The sequence below is a fragment of the Micropterus dolomieu genome, linkage group LG21, assembly GCF_021292245.1.
Source record: "Micropterus dolomieu isolate WLL.071019.BEF.003 ecotype Adirondacks linkage group LG21, ASM2129224v1, whole genome shotgun sequence".
In the NCBI taxonomy this organism is placed as follows: Eukaryota; Metazoa; Chordata; class Actinopteri; order Centrarchiformes; family Centrarchidae; genus Micropterus; species Micropterus dolomieu.
The window spans coordinates 21,068,801-21,092,352 of record NC_060170.1 but is presented as its reverse complement, the minus strand read 5'-3'; the positions used below and the strand labels follow the sequence as shown (position 1 = coordinate 21,092,352).

The 23,552-nt window shown below is 39.6% G+C and overlaps 2 protein-coding genes across 7 annotated transcripts in view; both read right to left on the bottom strand.

Moving 5' to 3' along the window:
* Window positions 1-4,562: 4,562 nt before the first annotated feature.
* On the bottom strand, window positions 4,563-11,341 carry ndc80 (NDC80 kinetochore complex component). The gene is made up of 17 exons (XM_046035517.1): window positions 11,213-11,341; window positions 10,648-10,743; window positions 10,368-10,451; window positions 9,413-9,539; window positions 8,811-8,983; window positions 8,402-8,504; window positions 8,200-8,289; window positions 7,860-7,953; window positions 7,580-7,680; window positions 7,095-7,239; window positions 6,739-6,944; window positions 6,366-6,515; window positions 6,162-6,251; window positions 5,884-5,976; window positions 5,480-5,610; window positions 5,158-5,260; window positions 4,563-4,850 (listed from the first exon to the last, which is right to left on the bottom strand). Exons 1-17 carry the CDS (start codon window positions 11,218-11,220, stop codon window positions 4,722-4,724), a joined length of 1,923 nt encoding a protein of 640 aa, XP_045891473.1. The 5' UTR covers window positions 11,221-11,341; the 3' UTR covers window positions 4,563-4,721.
* A 952-nt stretch (window positions 11,342-12,293) lies between these two features.
* nipbla (NIPBL cohesin loading factor a) overlaps window positions 12,294-23,552 on the bottom strand; it is a 34,512-nt gene continuing 23,253 nt past the window's right edge. For all 6 annotated transcript variants that reach the window (XM_046035515.1, XM_046035511.1, XM_046035516.1 and 3 more), the window contains exons 28-49: window positions 22,675-22,895; window positions 22,391-22,493; window positions 22,062-22,160; window positions 21,715-21,861; window positions 20,518-20,652; window positions 20,220-20,318; window positions 20,032-20,085; window positions 19,828-19,936; window positions 19,483-19,613; window positions 19,197-19,337; window positions 18,974-19,067; window positions 18,617-18,771; window positions 18,309-18,399; window positions 17,842-18,015; window positions 17,429-17,619; window positions 17,016-17,123; window positions 16,264-16,464; window positions 15,424-15,570; window positions 14,942-15,300; window positions 14,635-14,809; window positions 13,685-13,882; window positions 12,294-13,591 (exon numbers count right to left, since the gene is read on the bottom strand). In XM_046035515.1, the coding sequence (XP_045891471.1) occupies window positions 13,229-13,591; window positions 13,685-13,882; window positions 14,635-14,809; window positions 14,942-15,300; window positions 15,424-15,570; window positions 16,264-16,464; window positions 17,016-17,123; window positions 17,429-17,619; window positions 17,842-18,015; window positions 18,309-18,399; window positions 18,617-18,771; window positions 18,974-19,067; window positions 19,197-19,337; window positions 19,483-19,613; window positions 19,828-19,936; window positions 20,032-20,085; window positions 20,220-20,318; window positions 20,518-20,652; window positions 21,715-21,861; window positions 22,062-22,160; window positions 22,391-22,493; window positions 22,675-22,895 (3,495 nt within the window). In that variant the 3' untranslated portion in view covers window positions 12,294-13,228. The remainder of the gene's footprint in view (window positions 13,592-13,684; window positions 13,883-14,634; window positions 14,810-14,941; window positions 15,301-15,423; window positions 15,571-16,263; window positions 16,465-17,015; window positions 17,124-17,428; window positions 17,620-17,841; window positions 18,016-18,308; window positions 18,400-18,616; window positions 18,772-18,973; window positions 19,068-19,196; window positions 19,338-19,482; window positions 19,614-19,827; window positions 19,937-20,031; window positions 20,086-20,219; window positions 20,319-20,517; window positions 20,653-21,714; window positions 21,862-22,061; window positions 22,161-22,390; window positions 22,494-22,674; window positions 22,896-23,552) is intronic.

The window sequence follows — 23,552 nt, the reverse complement described above, 5'->3', positions numbered from 1 at the left end:
TTATGTAACGTGGCCACGGAGAGAACGCACGGGTTACTCTCCTGAACTCAGCATTTCCTCTTCTTAAATACAGAACAAGTACAGAACACAACAGCCAATAGTAAACTGTCAGGACAAGGGGAAACAAATGGCAGAGTATTAGCATACACTCAAAAGCTTCTTCCTGGGCTGACAAAAGAATGCAAATGTACGTGGCATCAGAGTTGTGTCCCTACTTCTTGATTAGTCTATGTTAAAACTCTCACATACATGTCAGCCGGTTTATTGTAAGTCAGACAACCCTTTGGTTGATTAGGAATAGAAACCCTGTGACCAATGCTAATTTCAAGTTAATTACAGTGAAATCCTAAAAATCAGCAACTTATAATGTGTTTCTCACATGCACTGATCACATCCCCCAATCACACTGTGACCTTGGAATGTTACTGTCAAGGAAAAAACTAAATGTTTTTCAAAGATTAAATACTGTTTTGTTGGATCTTCCTCAAGCTGCCTCACCCTGCAAAATTAGTTTGAATGTTTTCTGCATTTCTTCTCTCAATCTGCAGGACTTGTTAGAGGATGTACTTCCTGCAGCAGCTGAAGAAGTTCAGCCTGCCAAAGACAATGATGGTGCACTTCTACACCGCCATCATCAAGTTCATCTTCACCTTCTCCATCAACATCTGTTACGCTGCTGCCACTCCCAGGGACAAGGGCAGGCTGCAGCATATCATTCGCTCTGCAGAGAAGGTGACTGGTTGTCTCCTTCTATTTCCTCACAAAAGATTGCAGCTGACCCCTCCCATCCCGGACATCCCAGACTCCCCCCTCTGGCAGGAGGCTGCGGTCCATCAATAAAATTGGTCTAGAACTGCCACTGGTCTCTAAGAAACATGTTTTATCAGCATATCAGGATATTACAGACAGGAAAAAAATTTTAAGCATAAACCTGTACTTTCTTAAACCAAATTCTTATAGATGCATCATAAAAGAAGATAAAATAAAAAAAAAGTCTTTACAAATTTTCCTTTTTATATTAATAATCTATTTTTAATAATTACTTGGGTAAAACAACTCAAATACAAACAGCAGTAATACAATGTTAATTTAGGTGAAAACAAATATTTATATACCGTACTATATCAGAATTACAGGTTAACTTTTTCAGCCATTTGTTACTTTCTGTCCAGCAAGTGATGCACATAGAGCTGCAGGACGACAGTGGAGATAATTTGATAAATGCTGCCACCTTGTGGTTGAAAGAGACTTTGTACAAAGAGGCAAAGATAAACACATTTTTCAGATATAAAAAAGTTCCATCATCTTTTCTACACCATGCATCACTATGCCAGTCTTATTTATGCGTAAACAATTTTTTTCAACATGTTTTTTAGAGACCTTGAAAGAACCAGAGACTTGTTGCTTCTGCATTTGTGGAAAGTCTATAATATAATCCCTTTCGATCTGAAGACAAATCATCATTTGAGGATTTAAATCACTGTGTTTAAACATAATGGACAAAGACTTTTTAACCTTTATTAAAAAAATCATAGTCTATAGTTTACCTGACTCTCACACTGCACATCCCTGCACAAACTATACTTTGCTGTTAGTACAAACTATACTTTGCTGTAAGTAAGTTTCTACACATTTTCAAAAATATAATCACTTAATGGTTTTAATTTGACAATGTTTTTAATGTTGATTTCACTGTCAATTTATATTCACTTTTTATTTTATAAACTTTATTTTACTGCAAAAGACTAACTTTCTATTGGTACTGATTTGGTTTTACTATGCATGTCAGCCTGCACCCATTTGATGAGGTCTGTCATTGTCAACATGCATCTGCTGAGCTAGTGAATAATACTACTGAGTGTTTCAAAAACTCCAAAAGTGCCCCAGTAAGTCTGTGGCATCTCAGGCTGCCACACAAAGTACCACTGCTAGCTGCTGATGCCACTATTTGAGCTAGCCATTTCCTGGAGAAAGCCCTGCAACATATACTGCTTCCAAACCCAGGAGTAATGCTGCGTGTGGACCAGGTCCATCTCATTCTATGTAAGGAGCAATCCAGGCCGAGATTTGTGCAAAAAATAACGTCAGATGTCATTGAAACCAGACTTGGCTATGTGCGGTTGTCAATCTAAAAACTAAACGTAATGCTACAGAGCAACATAAACTGATTAACTTGTTTAGTGTGTTAAAGATACCTTTAAAATTCCCACAATTGGTTGATCACACTACAAATAAAAGTGTCAAATTCAATCCAAACAAAAATAAAAGATGGTCATCGTTTAAGTGGATGTAAGACTGACGGAATTTGACAGAGAAATAAATTGAAGAAATATGGACTTGCTTGAAAGATCATTTTCCGTGCTCACCTCTGTAATCCACTTGCATGAATGCCAAAGAATGGATTCATCTGTCCCAGTCCACCATCAGTGGACTGGATCTATGCAACAAAATCGCTGTGTCCCTATCATGTACGCTTTATGCTACAAATCCCACAATGATATTCTTCACCTTTGACATATAGAGTATGATGGTGCAAAATGATGATGATCCAGACGTGTCTGTAATCTAAATTTGTTGCTCATTATAAACAAATGACCAAATGTTTTTCACCATAACCTCTGCAGTTCTAATAAAGTCCTGGTCAAAAGAAGGCACTAGCTGTAGCAAGGCGATGCATAAAATACTCTAAACAAAACTTGTACTAAGTACTCTTATTCTTTTGCAGCTTGATTACTGCCAGATAATATGGGTGAATGCTACATTACATATAACAAACTCCAGGTATAGCACTAACATCAATAGCATGCACTTCGTCTTAACTGGCTAAAAGTTGAAGGATGATTGCTGCACTTCTACTTTCAACATGGAAAGTTTTACAATCTAAAACTCCATCATATCAGTACAGTCAATTAAAACACAATTTTTTCAATTATTCATATGTCACCAGAAAGGCGACAGAGGCAAGGGAAACACTAATTTGCTTAAACGCACAGTAGTATACAGTGCAAAGAAAACATGGAATTCTTTAATAAATTAACACAGAAATCAATGTTTAAAGGGCAAATAAGGAAACACAATGGAACATCATACTGTAGGATGCTGTGCATATGGGGATTTGTAGTTTTTTCTGGTAAATATACTCATATATACAAACATATGTTAGTTTTATTCATGCATATTAATTAATCTCTAATATATGTTTTACGTTTGCCATTTTTGTGGACAGTACCCAGATAGCAAGACTATATTGAATAAATATTGATTTTCCATCTGAATCATCAGAATGGTTGAGATTGAAATCTCAACCCTAAATAAATGTTGAATCAGTATTGCAATACCGATGAAAAACGACCATGACATTGGAATAATATTGATTTATAGTTGTCCCGATTATACTTGATTAAGCATTGATTTGTAGTTGACTGGGTAACAACAACAATGTTGAAAAATCTATCTATTTATAGTTGACCAGAAATTACATGATATTGAAAAGTCACTGAATTATAGTTGACTGGGAAACATTATTGAAAAGTCACTGAATTATAGTTAACCGGGATATATGATTGAAAAGTCATTGAATTATAGTTGACCTGGAAACATGATTGAAAAGTCATTGAATTATAGTTGACCGGGAAATTATGTGATATTGAAAAGCCATTGATTTATAGTTGATGGTGAAACATGATTGAAAAGTCCTTGACTTATAATTGACTGGGAAACATGATTGAAAAGCCATGGATTTATAGTTGTCTGGAAAATATGATTGAGAGTAGCAGACAGATAGCTGCAGACATTTCTCTCAAAATCTGTCAAACTGTTTGGCCCATTACACTGAGCCCCCAAAATGTATTTACATCTTCATTTGATAGAGTGCATGTTGGACTATGGGCCAGTCTATTTCTTTATTCTATTACAACAATAGGACAATCCAAATCCAGATTATGAGGCAATTTCAGTCAACATTTTAGTATGTTATGGACATGTGAATATGGTGCTGAAATTGCCAATATTTTACGTGGACAAATTATTAGGACTTTGTCGGCAGAAACACTTCTCTTGGAAAACTGTACAGTGGTGCCTCTGTCTCCATTCCTCCAGACAAGGGGGAAATAGAAGGGGAAATAACAAAAAGACCAGTGTTTTTGTTCATGAACCAACAAGCAACCTCTCCACTGAATTTTAGCAGCCAGAGGTGTGTGCTGCATTAAAAATACTATCCATTATTATTTTCTCCTTTAACTTCCATAAATCTTTTAATCAACATCAGTCCTGAATCTAACTACCAAAATTTCAACCCTTTTAATGTCAGTTCTTTTACATACCACTGTTTTTATTAATGGAAAAACAAAACATGAATTAATTTTTGTATATTAAAAGTGGATTTTTTTTGGCCAATAATTAGCAGCAACATTGATTTTTATTCTTTTTATGCAGTATTCGAATAAAGTATCCAATCCAAGTCTAGTGTCTGTTATTGCTTTTATTATTACCATTACCCTTTCAAGTTTTTACCATCTGATCAATTACCCATCAAAGTTTGCTCCAAAGCAAAAATACAAGAAAACTTTGAACAGAACAAGCTTTATTTTTTAAAAATATCAAAACTTTAGGATAAAAACGTCAGGAGAGAGTGAGAGAGAATGAGAGAGTGAGTGAGAACCAACAAAGCTAAAATTGTCCACAAAACACAGAAAAAGACATCCATACTGAGGCATAAGGAATTATACACCGTCTGCTTTGGCTTTGAAGTTCTTCAAAGCTTGCTGCATGGTCTGTATAGTTGCCTCGTCCTCTTCTACAGCCTTAGAGCAGATCCTCTGCACTTTGCTGTGCAGATCCTCCATGGACTTCTGTTGAACAGGAACCATATATTATGTCTTATATTATACTTTAATCTATTAGAATAATATACATACAGGTACAGATACAACATGAGTAATGCTACTATCAGGCCAGGAGTTACTGTTTAGCCAAAAAGTGCCATTTTGATATACTTTCTTTTGCGTAAATCATATAATCAGAACTTTTCTTCATGGTAAATCAGCAGATTGAGTCTAGGATGGCTACAGTCACATCTAAACCACAGTAATTTTATTTCTCCTTTAAAGTATGCCGAAGATACACATTCTTTCAGATGCAGAGTTAAAAGAAAGTTACCTCTGTAATTGACAAGTGGTTAGCAGCTGTGGTAAACACAGACGCAAGGTTGTTGGCCAGTGTTCGTCTCTCCTCATTGGTCTCCTGCAGCACCAGGTGATACCTGAAGAAGAAACAAAAAAATCTATCATTCAATCTGACAGAAATGTTTAAGCTCACGCATTAAGACCCATATTATGAATGTTAACAAATTAAGCTTAGATATCAGGTTGAAACAGTATTTTCAGGGCCGTTAGACATTTTGTAGTGGCCATAGGCTCGAGCAGGTTAAAGTAATCCTTAAGACATAAATTATTCAGGTAAATACATAATAGTCACTCACTGTTGTTGTGCTGCCTTCAGCTGTTGCATAGCCTCGTCGTAACCATAATTAACCTTCTTCTCAAGAACCTTACGATGGTTCTCCACTGACTCCATCTCTTCTGCCCAGTGCTGTTCCTCTCTGGCCTGCTCCTATACAAGCATAAAACAGACAGGAAACTGTTGTTAGTACATGTATTTGGCAGCTGTGCATTTTCTGTATGTCACCAATCAAGTGTGAACTCATTCCTGTTTTTCAGTTTAGAAGACAAATAGTTCAGCGCTGAACTGACACCAAAATAAATACCATCTTGTCAAACTTTGGTTACATTTGTTCCATGTGTACCATTTAGTGGATGCCAACTTTGCATGTAGTAACGTGGCATTTCTGCCAACATACAGCAGACGGAACTACATGGACTGTACCTGCATGTCCAAATCCAATCGTTCATCCAGCTTGCGAATCTGCTCTCTCAGCTGCTTCAGGTCATTGGACTTATCCAAGATGTTAGAATCCACCTTCAAGACAAACACACACACACACACACACACACACACACACACACACACACACACACACACACAGTAAATGCCTTTTCTAATAAGAATATGTGATTTAAAAAAAAAAAAAAAGACAGATGTACTTCAGTAATATTGTGTGTCAGTGTGGGGAAGAATTAATAGTGCCAACATAATTTGGATACCTGTTCACAAGACTCCTCCAGACTGAGTTTCACGTTGGCTAATCGACTGTTCTCCTCCTCCACATCACTGATCAGCTTTCTCAGGAGCATCTACAGCACAGATCACCATTAGAACACCAAAATCACATAAAAAACTGAACTGAATTAAGATCAAAATCAACCGATTCAAATTGTTGTGTAAACAGGATCATTAGCTGGAAGGACCTGTTTCTGAGATTTATGCTGAACCATGCTGCCGGGTCCACATTCAAACGGCCTCATCTCAAAATCCTGACCACAGGCGTTCTCTGCAGACAGTGGTATCAGCTTCAGTTTACGTGCCAGCTTGTGGTACTCCGCAAGCTTCAACTCCGCCTGGAATTGAGGGAATTATGAGGACAGGACAGACACGGGAGGGCAAGGAAACGACACAAATCAAACGTGTGTCAACATGTGTGCCACTGGATGAAAAACATCTGCTTTTATCAATTTATACTGACTACAAGTGGGTAGCAAAAACACACTGATGTAAAATATTATAGTTTAATTCCAACTATTAAGAAGAATCTCTTATCATGATGAGTATGATACACAATACCTTTTCTTTCACTTTGGCCAGAGCGATCTCTTCATTCCACTTATGCTGTTCAGCGTCTTCAAGAGACTTGCTGAGACTGGAGATGGTCTGTTGGAGCTCCCTCTTCTCTCTGTTGATCCTCTCCACGTCAGCTGGTGTGAACTTCTGGTTCTGTAGCTGTTGTTGCAGTTCATCTCGTTCATGTTTCAGAGACTCCAGATGACTGACTGCAGATGGACAGAGAGGAAAAACATGCTATTGTATAAAGACCCAATAAACCAAATTGTGACATAACAGTCTATTTAAACAGCCAGGTAACCATGTGCCAAAATGAACCTGAATAATGTTTAACGGTTACATTTAACACCTGTATTTACCTGTGGTCTCCAGCTCATCATTCAGTTTTGAAAATTTGTTCTCCTGGTCGGCTTTAAAGGACACCAGGCTGCTTCGATAACTCTGGAGCTTCTTGAGGTCTGCCTGCAGCTTCATCCTATCCATCCTCTTGGTCCCCAGACGGTCCTGTCGAGTAAAAAGAGACAGACGATTATCTGTCTGATAGCTCACACTGAAGAGGTATTGTATTACTGACAGAACTAGGCACAATCGAGTGCACAACCCATTACAGCCCAAAGGCTGAAAATATTTCACCTACAGCTTAACACATTTAGTCATAAATATCTCCATTTCCTTTCCTGCAATATTTCTTTTGTTTTTGACCATGCTCAGGTTTTCACCCTTTCCACTTAATGCAGTACAATCACTCTCACTGAATATAATTAACGGTAGTTGAAGTATCAAGATTTTAAAATCTAATCTAATCTCTACACATGGGGATACATCAATATAAAAGTCTTCTGACCGTCTGGCTCTCCTTCTCCAGTCGTTCAACCTCATCAGTAAGCATTCTGTGCTTCTCCTCCATCGTGGCCAGTAGGGTTTCATCGACATTGTAAAGCTTCCCTGTGAAGACAAACACGCACGCTTCTTGTCGATTTTTCCAATATCATTATGTTAATGGTACTCCTTAATTGTTCCTTAAAATTTTAAATATAAATTAAACTAAATGAACAGTATGCTCAAATACAAATGGAATCTTTTTCATTATGTGATTATGTTTCAAAGAGAGATACTGTGCTTACTTAGTTTATTGAGGAACGCTTCATCCTCATCATCAAATGTGTCATCACCCTGCATGAACTTGCCGTATGTCTCAGCTGTGAAGTCCAGGAAGAGCTGAAGAACAAAGTGAAAGAGAAGATTTAAAAAATAAACACACACACACACACACACACAGTAATGTTTAGATTTAGACAGAAAACAACAAAATAAGAGTAACTAGACAAAAAATGTTCTATTCTGTTGATGTTGACTCTGGTCAAAAATACAGAGAGAAGATGTACAGTACATCTTCTTGTAAGGTCTCTACATATGCTTTTTTGTGTTTATGCCTCATGATGCTGTATAAAGAAGTCGGAGTACCTTGTTATACTCAGCCCCTTCCTCGATATTGTCACTGTCTTCACAGAAGTCACTGAAGAGGAGCTCCTGCTTACTCAAACTCCAGCTGATCTGAAACAGAGTGTGTTCTTTTTGTTGTATTCTGCGTCCTATGCAAATCAATCAGATGTTAGAAGATAACGCTCCACAGTTGATCCCATTAAAAAGTCTGTTTGCTTCTCACCTTGACGTTGTCAATTAGCCACATGAGAGCACCAAGGGCCTGAGGCCAGGTGTGGGGAGCTCCAACAGAATACATTGAACACTTGGAAAGAACAAATGGATACCTTCACCAGAAACAGGCAGAAAAATAAAGACAGCGACAGTCAGCAATGTTTCTTAAAACTGTGGAAGAGGAGCAAACATGAACACAACAAATGGGAAATTACTTACATGTACAGATTTGCTGAACAATGATTGTTATATGCTGTAGCCTTACTTAAAGAAAGTCTCTCATTTTGTATTTTCTGTGACCTTTATTTTTATATTTTTGTTTTTGATGAATGTTTTGTGCATTGTTGAATCTAGGCCCATCCCAGATTTTCAAACAAACAACAAAGAAATACTAATAATACAAAACAATTGCATTTTACCTAAGGGCTCTCAGGATAGCTGGAACCTCCTCCTCAACCTTTGAGTTCGGCATCTCAAAGGTTGGGTCTAACAGGCGGTATATGAACTCAAACATCTTCACAAACTCCTTGGTAGAGGGAGACTGGAGGGTCTTGGCTGACAAAGTGCCTGGGTAACCCTGCTCTGTCAAGAACTAGAAAGAGAGAATATCAGGCTTCACAGTACGATGATTCCCACTCATATTGATAAACACCTCTGCTACAGTTTCGCTGCAAATGGTACAAAAAAATATTCAGCTTTAATGCCATGTCACACGCAAGTAGATATCAGCGGTAAAATGTATAACTGAAAGCCCCTCAGACCTTTGTGTGGTAAATGTGTCCATCACACAAACACAGACAAAGGGGTGTTGCAGTAGTACTCAGCAGTTCAACGAAATGAGGTGTATGTTGCTGTCTACCACAGTGACTTTTTGGATACAACCACTATGTGGCATTAAAGTCAAAGATCTTCAAATCCCACACAGTATGTTTGATGTATTGTAGATAAAGAGCATTGTGATGTTAAACCAGACAAACCTTTCTGTGTGTATAAAAATGACATATAAATCAAGTGTTCTTACCTCATGCAGTTGTCTGATGCATTGCTGAACATAGGATTTATCATGCAGAGGTCTGGCGTCTTTGATCTTCTCAGTTCCTCCGAACCCTGACATCATGCTGTTGCGAGGCATGCTGGCTCCACTAGTCCTGCAGTCAAACAAACTCCTTTCAACTTTTACCACACCTCTGAAGCAAGAAACTAAACACTGTCAGCTGAGGTTTTCCCAGAGGTATTATTCTCTCTGGGGTCATATTCACAGGCGACTTGTATACAGAAGTTCTCTGCGTAAGGTAAAGACTGCACGTTTCATTACTTTACTTCATCTTACTACTACTGTCATTAATCAGTTAGAGCCCAACTGATTAATGAGCATGCCGATAGTAGATAAATTGGTATTGGTGTTTATAACAGCTGATAAATGACAATTAAAAAGAAACTGAGAGATGCAAGAGGATTTATACCATGTTGTTATGAATGTTGTCACTGCATAGTTTGTCCACCGGAGCTATGCAACTCCCGTGTTAGCCACATGTGTGGAACACCACAAAACAGCAGCTGAACTTTTGCTCAAAGTATTATTGTAACAGCCCTATGGCCTCTGAGAGGGTGTGTGTGTGTGTCTGTTGTAGAGTGTACTTCCTGGTGGAGTTGAGCTGAGACCATCAGGGAAATGGGAGGCTGCTGGCCACTGTCCCCAGACTGTATAAAACCCGCCCCTTCGTGATTGTTGGGGCTTCTCCCTCATCACCAGCACCACTGTGTGTTGCTTTGTTGTCTCTTTGTATGTCTAGTTAGCCTGGCACTATGTTTTACCAGTTACCTTTGTTAAATTTTAAATTATTCTTTACTTTGGTTGAATTAGATTACTTTTGTAACTAAAACCCCTTACTTCTAGTAACCCTGGCATGTTGTTTCCTCTATTTGCTGAACAGTGTATTGTCATTTTGTACTTTTCTGAAATATTATTAACATACCGGGCACCAAAGAAGCTGGTCCGCCTTTCAGAGGTCCCAGACTGCGGTTTGGGTATGTTCAGCTTCCCAAAAGAAGGCTGTTTACTGTAAAGAGACATAACTGTGAACAAATGCATGTTTCACTTGCTGACTCATATTTGAGCAAGCTCCCACTAATCCATTTTTCATCTTTCTTCACCGGCTCATCGAACAGTGCATAATTGCTGTGTTGTTATACCCACCACAATAACTATGTCAGAAAGTATTACATTTCTTTATAAGAAAGTTACTTTAAACCAACCTCTGGGGTGTTGTATACGCCACGCTCATCCTGTTGCTGTCCTGCAACCGCATAGGCAGCTCCGATGGTCTGCCTGTTACTCGACTCATCCTTCCACTAAACACAAGTTATTACAAAAAAAGAAACAGACGTCGTTCATGAATGTTATTCTATTGTTTCAAGACCAAAATACATAAATCGGTAACGTTATATAATAAGCTACATTTCTAAATGAATGCGGTGGATATGGTGAAAGCTAACTTAGCGAACGTCACTTCAAGTCTGTCAGAATCTCAGTGTAATGTCATTTACTCGTCTAGTGACCCAACTAGACAGAGCTCAACGCAGAATTGATCGTTTTCAAACTAAATCGTTGTAAGGTGACACACAGCTGACTCAATTATAACGGTAAGTAAGCTAGCATTAGCTAAATGTGGCTAACAGAAATACACAATAACGGCGGCTGGCTGGCTGGCAACGCCTTCGCCAAGTTCCCAAAACAACTTGTTTGTCAGAATGCTGTTTCACGGTCATTTACATCATTTAAATATCAAATACGTGATTTTATAGCGAGTTTAAGACGTACCGCTCCATAGTTCGGAGGTTAAAAGCGAGAGCTAATGTTTACAAGATGAACCGAGTAGTCCCGCCAAATGTATACAAACTTCAAACTGTAACGTCACCAGAGTACGGAGAGCGATTTGGTCCAAGAAGGCTTGAAGAGCTCTCTATTAAAAAAAACGACAAACGTGAGGGAAAGATAAGCTGCATTACATCATGTCTTGGTGATGTCTTATAACTACAACACATGACAAATGTTATGGGTAATCTTTCTTTATGGTATGTGTTTCTGAAAGGAAGAAAAAAAGAATTTCAGCCTACATTTTGGAGTTAAAAATTCTCAAATATCAAAATCCATATGGGTCTTAAAAATCCCATATAATGTTTTGATGTGTGTATACACACGCACATTTATGTTCTCAGTCTTTTAGTTGTTTTTACATGTCTATCTGAAGTACATTGTATTGCAATTTTGTACTTTTTAAATATTGAAATATTGTTAACATACCGGACAACAAAGAAGCTGGTCCGCCTTTCAAATGTGATCTAAAAACATGTGAGGGGAAAATAGGTAATCACTTTAACTGATTCATACAAATTCAATGTCTAAAATAATGGGTAAGTCCTCTGGTAAAATACAGTATTTCTTATTGTACAACCTATGACTATAATAGTCCTGAATGTGTCGGCAGATCTGTCACCAACACTGTCTTATGAACTAAATGCAGCTAGTATAAAAAAAAAAAAAAAGCACAATGAAACAACATAAACAGTCATTGATTTTCGCTTTTCTTCAGCGGTGTCTGATTCTCCGATGGGCACAATTTGTTGAAAAAAAAAAAAAAAAAAAAGTTGTATATTCAAATATTGTAGAAACAATTAACTCACATTATGACCACACTTAGATTTCAAAAGAAAGAAAACTAATGTACATAAATACTAATAAAATGGTGGTTTGTTGTCATTTTGTAGGCTCTCCCCCTCATGTGCAAATGATCAACCCTCTATGTCTTTTCAAGCCTGTCTGTGCTTTAGCAGTCTCCAGGTCATTTACTTTTCTTCACTTGCAAAATGAAAAGATCAGATTAACACTTTCAGCAGACAAGTGACAAAGAGAAGTAGAAAATTTATTGCAGTATTTGTTCCACCGAAAGGGTATGAATCCCCTTTCCTCTTATTACTAGGGTGACCTAATACAACAAAATCTACATTTACAAAATATCCTCCTGCAATAGGCCACATATACTGCATGCGTAGTTCGAAATAGAATAAATTATATCCAGAGGACTCTGCCATTGTACAGCATGGACAAATAAAAGTGAACAAAAATAAAAATTCTTATTTTTTTCTTTTTTCTTCTTTTTCCTTCAAATATCTAAAAGCTAAAAGGAAAAACCATCAGGGTGCTAGTAGTATAATAAACTCCAAAAACACTTTAATAAGAACATCAAAAAGACTAATTTCCAACATTCACTTAAGGTTTTATTCTTTTTTTTTTACAGCTTTTTTGTCTTCAGATATAAACATTTTAGTTTTTTGTTGTTAAACTATGATACAGTGGGAGTAGAAATGAGCGACTAGAATCTGCTGCACAACAGCGAAGGAGCTCCCACAACAATGTTGACAAAACATTTCCCTCCAGGTCTCTTTTCTGATAGCCTTTTTAAGGGATAATTTGGGTGAATTATTCCTTTAATGCCTTCTGGATTCTATCCTCTGCACTTGTACACAAACAAAACATGAGCAGTCCCTCTAATATAATAAGTCTTATGTTTTGTGTCATTTTCATTTTTGCAAGAATAACTCATGTAAAAGTATGTAGTGTCAAATATTCTTGCTCTCTTGTGTTTTCTTACAAAAATGAGGAAGGAGGAGGAGGGTAGGAATCCAGTGAAGTTTGGCTGTGTCGTTGGAGGTGGCAGGTTGAGGAGGAGGAGCAGGAGCAGGGAAGAGGAGGATTTTGATAAAGTAGAAATGGAGCAGGGGGACCAAAAAAAAAAAAAAAGGAAAGAAAAAAAACCAAAACACCACACGGGAGCCATTAGCTAGCCCCTCCTTCCCGCGCTGCATATAGTGAGCGTAAAGTCTGTACTACTTTGTTGCTCAGTTTGTGGTTGCTGGTCAAGGCAATCTTCTTGTAAATGATGTCCGACTCCTTAATAGTGTCCACCCAAGGCACCTGTTTGCGGCCATCACGTTTCTTGGCCTCTGCCCAGGGCCCCGAGTAGGAGCCAGCCATCCAGTGGATGCTGTATCCATTGGAGGTCTTCTGGATGACTCGGGCTATCTGCGGCCGGTCCTTGTATTTGGGGCAGCAGAGGGCGATCACATCCATAGACTCCACTGTCTCACTCATACGGCCAGGGTCCGAGGAGTCACCTGCTCGTCTTGACCTTCGAGAGGACTGCGGAGAGGACAGGAGAAATATGGTTGCACTATTTTCTGCCACATTTTTCAATTGTATTTTACAAATAGTGTATCCATCCATCCATCTCACCCCTGGGGTCCTTTCGTCGCCATCACTATCATCGTCATCCGTCTCTGGTCCTGCCTGATTGCGCGGACTGGGTCCTGACAAGGGGCCGGAGCCTCCCAGTAGGGCATTTATGGCTTTGTTTCTGATGTTAGCGCTGGCAGATGCTTCTCCCTCCTCATCCTCCTCGTCTGGGTCCAGATGTTCCATCAGAACCTTGAACTGTGCGCAGTGAAAAGACAAGAAACTAACTGTCAGACACAAGTTTCACACTCTACAGTTAAACATTGACCTCTAAGAACCAAATGTGACAGAATAGAGCTGGGGTAACTATGCAAACTAAGTGGTACTGAATGACTTGAAGGGTAACACACATCCCCACAGATGTCAGAAAAATAAAAAGTCATAAAGTGGCACTAGATGTATTGCAAGCGGCCATGCTCTTCAGACAAATGTAACTGAAATGACAGCTCTTAGAAGGAAACTGGTTTTGGCAAACCAGACAGGGATTCAGAAATTGCCTTTCAAGACAGCTGTGGCAGCCAGGCCAGGCCATGCTGCCGATTATCTGCTCCTTACTTGTGTGAGGGTAAGATTCAAGGATGCTTTAAAAAGGTGCACTCGGTCAGAGAACGGAGTGTAACGTTTTCTGGTATAACTAATAACTATTTGGATGACGGCTGGACTAATAAGCGGGCAATGGCGTTAAGATACTGCCCCATCAAGCCAGTAGTGCCAGCCACAGCAGTTCGGCCTAAGTAGACACAAGTTAGAGTCCAGCCTTAGGAGTTAAAGGCAGCTTAATGGTAAATTATTCTGCATATAATTAGAAATCACTTTTTTATTTAAATGCGGATGTAAGTAACTAGTAAGAGGAAAGACAATAATACAACCCAAAACAACTTAACTTGCAATTAGTGATGTACATTAAACACTGGAAATTAACCCGATTCAGATCCAGCTTCATTACTTACATCTAGGTACTGTCTGACTATCCGCCTCTTGACATCGTTTGTCAGTGTGGCGTGAGCCATGTTGTTGGAGATGAAGTCGATGGTTTGTCGTGGGTGGAAGTGAACGTTGTTTTTTCTGTTCACTGCCTTATCGTACACCTTGGCTGACTCTGTTGGAGAGTACTTCTGAATTTTACTGTTGGAAGACAAACATATTTCAAGTTACAGAGGTCATGGGATTACCGGCGTGGCTGAAGGTCTGAACTGGTTAAAATAATCCACACTGAAAACTTCATGTGTATTTGTTAAGATAGCTGTATAGAAATACCTGTCAGAGAATCCATATTGGTTCTTCAGATGCTGTTTGAGCACCAGTAGCAACAGGATGCCCTGAACAGCATTAGCGAAGTCCAAGAGACCTGTGGGACTGTCTGGGAGGAGCCTCATTACTTTGTCTACATCCTCCAAATCCAGATCCTCCAGATCGGTCTCTGACTCTGAGCTGTCTGCAACAGGTTTTCTGGCTTTTTTAGGCCGCCGTACCACATCGTCATCACTGTTGCTGTCATCTTCCTCATCACTCCTCAGAGAATCGCAGTTCATCTTTTGCTCTTCATCTTCCCCATCTGACATGTTCTTCCACTCCTTCTTTACCTTCTCCTTACGCCTAGGCTCTTTTAGCAGAAGCTAGAAGGGAGAAATTGATTTTAAAAAATCCATATTAATTCTTATTAAAGAAAAACATCTACCCCCTTAAGCATTTTACATGCAGGCTACTTGCAAAAGAAAAAAAAAAAAATGCTGTCCTACCTCTTTGAAGGTTTGCAACAAGTTGCTGCCAGAAACAGACAGGGTGATGTCTATGTGGTGCATGATGAAGAGAGGCTCCTCCTGGCTCTGGTATGGGAAACAGGCCAGGTTATCTGCTATAAACAGCAGCATGTTTACTTCCGTCTTCTGCAGGAAGAAAGAAAAGAAGGGAAGAGCATGATCGAGAGCCAGTGACTGGAACAAACTCTCACTGCAGTGTTCGCCTATTAGAATTTAAACTATTTATACATGGTCAAAAATATCCTAGTCTTGGTGAAAGAACGGGATCCAATATATTTCCATGTTTGTTGTCTCTTTATACACTGAAATTTTAAATGCAACTCTTTTGTTTTTGCCCCAATTCATCCTGAGCTGAACTCAAAGATCTAAGACTTTCTCGATGTACACAAAAGGCCTATTTCTCTCAAATATTGTTCACAAATCTGTCAAAATCTGTGTTAGTGAGCACTTCTCCTTTGCCGAGATAATCCATCCACCTCACAGGTGTGGCATATCAAGATGCTGATCAGACAGCACGGGTATTGCACAGGTTTACCTTAGGCTGGCCACAATAAAAGATCTATGAGTTCAGCTCATGATGAATGAGGGTAAAAACAACTGGTTTTTATTATCTTGTTCAGTGTAAAAAGTACTGATTTAAAATAAATTCTGGTGTCTCTATGCCTAAGAGTCATAAAATCTTTTATTACACTTCTTGCCAAGACACACTGCTGACAAATGTGTTGAAAAAAAAACAAAACCACACACACAAAAAAGGCTAAAGTTAAAGAGGAAATCCCCATTCACACTGAGCAGTGCCAAGATGTGTGAAGTACGCACAGCACTGTCATCAAAGAGGTTCAGCAGCGAGATGAGGAAAGCCCTCCGATGTTGCCGGTTCCCCCGGATCATAGTGAAGAGGTGGGAGCAGAGTGCTGAGTGCGTCTCGTCCTGCCTGAAACCTCTTATGATGGTCTTACGAGACGATTCGATGGCCTGCTGCAAATTGTACGACATCTTCATCCCAGCAACTGCCTTCATCTGTGAAAGAATATGTCAAAAGAGAAGTGTTACAAACACAGCATTTCAGACAACTGTTGCGGTGCTGCTGCCATGTGTGTGTGCCAACAAAACACTGAGACTAAAATTCATGTCGCAGTATTTCTCCAGCACTACTGAAGTTCCATCTACATTAAAATTTGTACGTAGAGTCTCACTGTGATGCATTAACATGAGTAATCCTGGTGTTGGTCTATTGGCCATCGATGGAGGAATATTTTATATTATATTCTACCACAAACTACTGCATTCAGTGAAGCAGCTTTCAAACATTTTTGCCTTTATTATATGATAATGGCATGGCTACACTCTGAGATGAGCAATTAAAATATTTAGTATATCTTAAAATCACATCCATTTAAAGGGTCTTGCACATTTCATCTTTAGATGTTGCTGGATGATTGAGTCCAGTGATTCTGTTCTGAAGATTATTAGAGGAGCCCCGAATGGCTAAGTCTGAAATCCTAATGCAGGTAAAACCAGCTTAAGTCATCAAGCACAATCATTTTTGAAACTTGACAAAGCCAACTCACGTGGATGAATCCTGTGTACTTCTTGTCAATCTCCACCAGCTGCTGGTCAGCTTTGTTCCTCATGCTGGGCTCTGGGTCCGTTCCCATTGCAATGAGGTAGGGTACACACTGCACAGGTGGGACAAAAAGATCTCACATTCACATGCTCTGTATTTATAGCCCTGATTATCAAATAGAAATGTTACTACAGCACATTAAATAATGGATCGTGGTTATTTTTAGGCTTTAGGATTGTTACACACATCACTGGCAGTGTAGATGTGATGATCAAACAGAAAAATGAATTGTTCAATATTTATATCATATTGATATATCATCTAAATGTACAACAACAATCCTATGACATGGTGTGTTATTAGAATAGGAATCTATAATCTATCAGTTACTGGAGGTGGGGTGGTTTGACAGCTCACCTGTACAGGATGGATGAGACCCTGGTTGAGTGTGAGAGCTATGACGTTGAGAGCAAAGTGCCGTACGCTGGACTGGGTGTGGAAGAACGCCTCCAACACCTGCTTTAGATAAAGCTGCATAATGGAGCTGCTCATCCCTGAAGAGATGTCTCCCATCTCCTTCAGATCCTCCTGTTTGGACAGTTTCTTCCCTGCACAAAATATGATGTGTTGATTATCCATTCAACTATAATATATATTTATTGAGCTGATGTAACATAATGATGTATTTTTGCCGCACCAACCTAAACAAATTAATAATCACTGCATTGTTGAATGCACAGTGATTAGACTGTCTTCCATCAGAGGATTTAACACTGGAGTTCAGAATCAAAACGCTGTTTAACTACAGCAACAACCAAAGCTTCACTTACATTCTCTGTCTGCTTCCTGCATCCGCGTGTCCTCCTCCTGAAGGTACGTCTGGAGGTTTTTGAGGATCTGGATTTTGAGGTTGATGGAGGAGGAGCTGTCAGCCAGGATGCCATTGTACAAGGACTTCACCTCCGGCATAAACATCTGGCTAGGATGCATGATCACAAGGAAGCCTGAGGGAACAGAATAAGAAACGGCAGAGACACATAAACAATACAGAATCCATCTACCTTATCTCCACGAGCTGGGTCAAGAAAATTGGTGACAAATCAGCCTGTGGCACATTGCTGGCCTTAGTACTGCTGTCCTGCAAGTTGTTAACATGACGCTGAAGGCCAGTGACTCAGCAACACATCCCATACAGTCAGTCTTTCTAACCACTCAGTGGCTAACATTTTTGCACACAATAAATATGGTGATCTTGACATTGGTACAGCCTAATGATATTTAAAAATTGTGTTCTTGCCTAAGCCGATGATGGCTTTGGTCTTGACCTCTTCATCCTCATGTTTGGTGAAGTATATCAGCAGCTCGAGAACTTTCTCCTTGATAACAACCTGTGCATAAAGACATGTAGTTGTGACACAGTTGATTTGTTATACCGGCAGTAAAGTCAGTGGAGCGGTGGCTTTGGTTTTACATCTAATCACGTACTTCAGCTGCAGCAAGATTTTTCTTTCTGCGCCCAAAAACTTAATAATTGGACTTAAAGTAGCTATCCACAGCTTTCATCTTATAGGTGTCGATATTATTAAACATCAACTGCAACCCTACCTTGTTGGTGCCCTTGAACTCCTCCAGATCAAAATCAAAGTGTCGGGCCAGGGCACCCACTGTGAAGAGCGATCGCAGCAGGAAAGGCTTGTTTGCGACCAACGTCGTGCTGTTAGGATCCTCATGATGCTGAATCTTCAGCTTGTTAAGTGCACCTGGGGAAAAAAAAAAGAAGAGGAAAGTTATTTCTAAGTAAACCTAGATTATTGGTGTCCTTTTCTTGCCTTTTGCTGTTTGGACAGTTATACTTTATTGTCTGGTGGTGAAGGTGACAATTCGAAGCTCAACGCTACAGACTTCTGTTTTCCTCGCCAAAATAGTGCAAACAAGATCAAAGTTGCTAACTGTATATCTCACCATAGAATCTGTTGAAACAAGCCCAGACAAACTTGTAGTTGTGCGTGACTTTGTTGACAACAGCCCCAAGACAGCTCACACAGTGCTGGACCACCTAGAGAGGAGTAGGAAGACCATCATGTCATCTGTGTAACAACACGGATTGAGCTTTATGTGCACAGAGAAACCCTGGTTCCACAGACGTGTACCCTGTACACATTTCTAAAAAGCCACTGCCACGCACCGTCATGCCGTATTTGATGATGAGCTTCATAAGGTCTTCTTCGATGGTGGCAAGGAAGGTCTCACTGGGGTGCTCCATCAGTGGTACTACAAGCTCCAAGATCTTTGCCACATTACAGATGACCATGAAGTCATTGGCAGTCTGTAGGGGAAACAATGCAAAAGTAAGTCTTTATTATGCTAATCTTTCCAAGCTGATGTAAAAGGACAATCAAGTGTGCAATAAGAATAACTTCTTTTCTTAATAATTATGTAATAACTAAATGGATTTAGTAAATACAACTTACATTACACTTTGTGGTTAGGTAGGGTTGCATGGTCATGGCATGTTTGACCATGAGCTGGGCCCTGATCTTGCTGAACAAGTACAAGGTGGTGATACACGCCACTAGCCGTGTTGAGTTCACCCCCTTGTTCTCTATAGAGGAAAAAAAATAAATACATAGAAAAATGTTACTTCTGAAGTTAACAGATGTTTTTTGCACCAAGCGCTGACTATGTGTTTCAATTCTATGAAACTTAATATAGAAGACTGGTTAACTTAACCAGAAGTATAGGAAGTGGTTTAAAAGGAAATCAACTGTTGCATTATGGCACAGTTTCAGTTGTTGTTAAATGCTAAACTTGCATACCTGCGAGAGACTCCTCGTATTTGAGGATGTGCTCTACCAGATTGTCAACTAGCTGAACACAGGCCTTTTTGGCCGGCTTATACGATGCGTCCTCTTCAGACTTGAGAAGCTGAAGCAAGAGAGACAATATTGATTTTAAAAAAAAGGTTTTAAACATTGGCATAATCCCCACAAGATGAAGCTGCAACACAAAAGCAAACTTACATTCTGAAGAAGCTGCTCAAACCAGTCATAGCCGGTGTCTCGACACGCTGCAACCTGAGGAAGAAATAAGTATATTAAAAATACAAAACTTCACCATTAGACATAAATTATACAAGGTGAGGTTGATGGGATGTGAGGTTAATACATTTTATTACTGGACACTACAAACGGTAGTCAGTGAAACTTACCACATCAGTGATGTTGAGGATCTTTCTAGTCATGGTCTCTTTGTCATGGGCTGGGGTCGGTGTAAACCACAACTTCTGGAATGTCTCATTCACTAGTTTCTATTAAGAACACAAGTTCATGTGACATTAGTGTGGATCTATACTTTGTATTATATCACAGATCCTAGAACGATTTGTACAGACATTTATCTAAAAAGAGGCATGAGGAGTAAATTGAATAATAATGATAGAAGAACAGAAGTCGTATGTCAAAACAATAAAAATTGTGACGGGACAAAAAGGTGCAGGTCATCCATACCTTGATCCCCTCTTCATCATTGACCCTGCGGATCATCCTCACACACATCTCAGTAATCTTACTGAAGGTCGGCTGCTCCAGACAGATGTCTCTCAGGATCTTGATCACCCGTTTTCTCACGCTGATACCAGTGTCCTGTGCACCAAAACCAATGCAATTCAAAAACAAGGCTCTTGATTTCAGAAACATCTGCATGGGGTGCATTAGCATATTTCTACCAATAGGTGGCAGTATGAGACTACAATGAAGAGTGAACTTCTCATGAACCCTCCTGAACATTTCCATGACAACAGGCACAACAATTTCAATGCGTTCACTTCTCAGATCCTGAGTACAAAGAATAACTACAAAGCTTGTGTGTTGGACTGCATTTCAATATCGATAGCTTATATTACCACGGCAGTAACAATGAGCTGTGTTAACCCTCAACTGCATGCTGCTATTAAACCGCCTCTGTTTCAATCATGTAAAAGAAAACATAAAACATCCAAAATGTATAATTTAAAGCAAATTTCTTCAAACTCAATCCCTGCAGTGTTTTTCCCTGTTACCAGAAAAAAATTTGCATTCCTGCCTCAATAGAAAAACTGCCCCCCACTCATTCCATTAGCACGCGTGTTAAACAGCAACTCCGTTTCCACACCGGTTTGGAATGTGAAAAGTTTACCAAGAACAGGCGTTAAAAGGTTTTAAAATGAAACTACAAAAAACATATTGTGGGTGCCTGGGAGAAAAGTTGTATTTCCACTTGTGACATATGAATGGACCACAAACGGCCACCCAGGTGGCGCGGGCCATAACAATCAACTGCCAGTGCACGGATTGATGGATCACAACACAAAAGTGGAGCGCAAAGACCGTTTCAACACAACATGTGAAGTTATCGCCAGTACAGCAGGGTATTTCCTGTTCTGATGAATCATAGTTTTAACTGCAGCATCACAATAACAGACTCTGAATGCGGCATAAACACAATGGACCAAACATGTGTGCATCAGTGCAAGTTGGCGTGTGGTTGTTTGGGGAGCACTGAACTGACACATCAATACCTACAGATCACACAGCCTAACATCATAGCAAACAAGGCTCATCCACTGAATAGTAAAAACTGCATACATAATTATATGTATACTTCATAAGAGGATTGTAAGACCTCACTACACAATGTGTCTGATGAGTCTGATTTAGGCAACTTACCAGTATCCTTTCTATGAGCATGTCGTAGTACTGCTCAGTGAGTTGGGGTCTGCTGAGAACAAATTTGCCAAGCAGCTCCACGGCTGCCTCTCTCACACTGGTGGAGTTGTCCATCAAACGACCATGGACGCCACGCTGCATGTCAGACTGCAGAAGTGGAGAAGAGAGTGTCAGCATGCAGCGTGTAACTGTTGCATACACAACAGTGAATAACATAAGATAGAATAACAATACACTTTAACAGAACAAGAATATGACCAAAAACAGCCCACATAATGTACAGTATTTGAAATTAATGTACAATTCAGGCATGACAAACTTGTTAACAAACACAGATCCTCACATACCCGTGCCAGTATGCTGGGGTCCACAGCCACAACCTCAGATAGACATTTCATGGCTTTGGTCCTTACAGCGATGGCACTTTCCCCAAGCACTCTCAAGATCTATAAAAAAAAAAAAAAAAACAAGCCCCCACCCCCAAAAAAAACCCCATCAGCCTATGAATACGCAAACTGCTCTTCTTTCAGTTCAATGGTTTTCTAAACAAAAACAAACCAATGCGCCCTATCACCTGTATTATACTGTTTGAAAGATTTTTAGATTGTTGATGTATTTTATGTTGGATTTATTTTAAAAGATAAAGATACTTATGGTATGAATATTCAAATCTTACCTGCGTTAAATAAATATCAAAGCTCTGGGCGAACGGCCTCATGGAGGCCAAATAACGCACGATCAAACAAGAGTCGTCATAGTCCACAGTGTCAGAGTTCATTCTGGAGAGAAGGACAAAGAGGAAGACAGTTATAGGATTATACAGTCATATGACTTGCAGTGAGACTGTAACTGACAGGCGGCTGCGACAACAACAAAGAAACACAGGACAGTGCAATCACTGAAAGCTCACATTGAATGAGTGAAATAGAGTACATCGCTGACACATTCACACATCCTTACTTCAGTGTGGCGAAATGAGCCGGCATGGTCTTGATGATGTTGCGCAGGAACTTCTTGCGCTTCTCAGCACGCTGCATAATTTCCCCCGTGGTCTCAATCTCCTTGGCATGTTGGGGTCCGTCCGATGAGTCCTCATCCTTTGGATTCTGGTTCCGCATGGACTTCTCAGCCTCCGTAGTGGCGTCCCGGAACCACTGGGCAATGTAGAACTTTCTAGCAAACTAGAGGACAAAGAAGGTCTCAGTATCAGGTTTGGCTGATTCAAAGAGTATAAAAAAAAAAATAAAAAAATCAATGAAAAAAATATGAAATATACAGAAAGTATTCGGCCCCCTTGAACTTTTCGACCTTTTGCCACATTTCAAGCTTCAAACATAAAGATATAAAACTGTAATTTTTTGTGAAGAATCAACAAGTGGGACACAATTATGAAGTGGAACGAAATTTATTGGATATTTCAAACCTTTTTAACAAATAAAAAAATTGGGCGTGCAAAATTATTCAGCCCCTTTACTTTCAGTGCAGCAAACTCTCTCCAGAAGTTCAGTGAGGATCTCTGAATGATCCAATGTTGACCTAAATGACTAATGATGATAAATAGAATCCACCTGTGTGAAATCAAGTCTCCATATAAATGCACCTGCTCTGTGATAGTCTCAGAGGTCCGTTTAAAGCGCAGAGAGCATCATGAAGAACATGGAACACACCAGGCAGGTCCGAGATACTGTTGTGGAGAAGTTTAAAGCCGGATTTGGATACAAAAAGACTTTCCAAGCTTGAATCCAGGTGTTAGAATGGCCAAGTCAAAGTCCAGACCTGAATCCAATCGAGAATCTGTGGAAAGAGCTGAAAACTGCTGTTCACAAACGCTCTCCATC

Bases quoted from the DNA above. Each gene is read 5' to 3' on its own strand.
- ndc80 (XM_046035517.1), bottom strand. The intron at 8,290-8,401 runs GTGAGAAGCAAA...ACTCTGTTTCAG, and splicing joins GGCTAATTGACAACGTCAAG to ATCAGCTGGAGTTTGAGTAA. The intron at 5,977-6,161 runs GTATCCAAATTA...TTTGTCTTGAAG, and splicing joins TGGAGGAGTCTTGTGAACAG to GTGGATTCTAACATCTTGGA.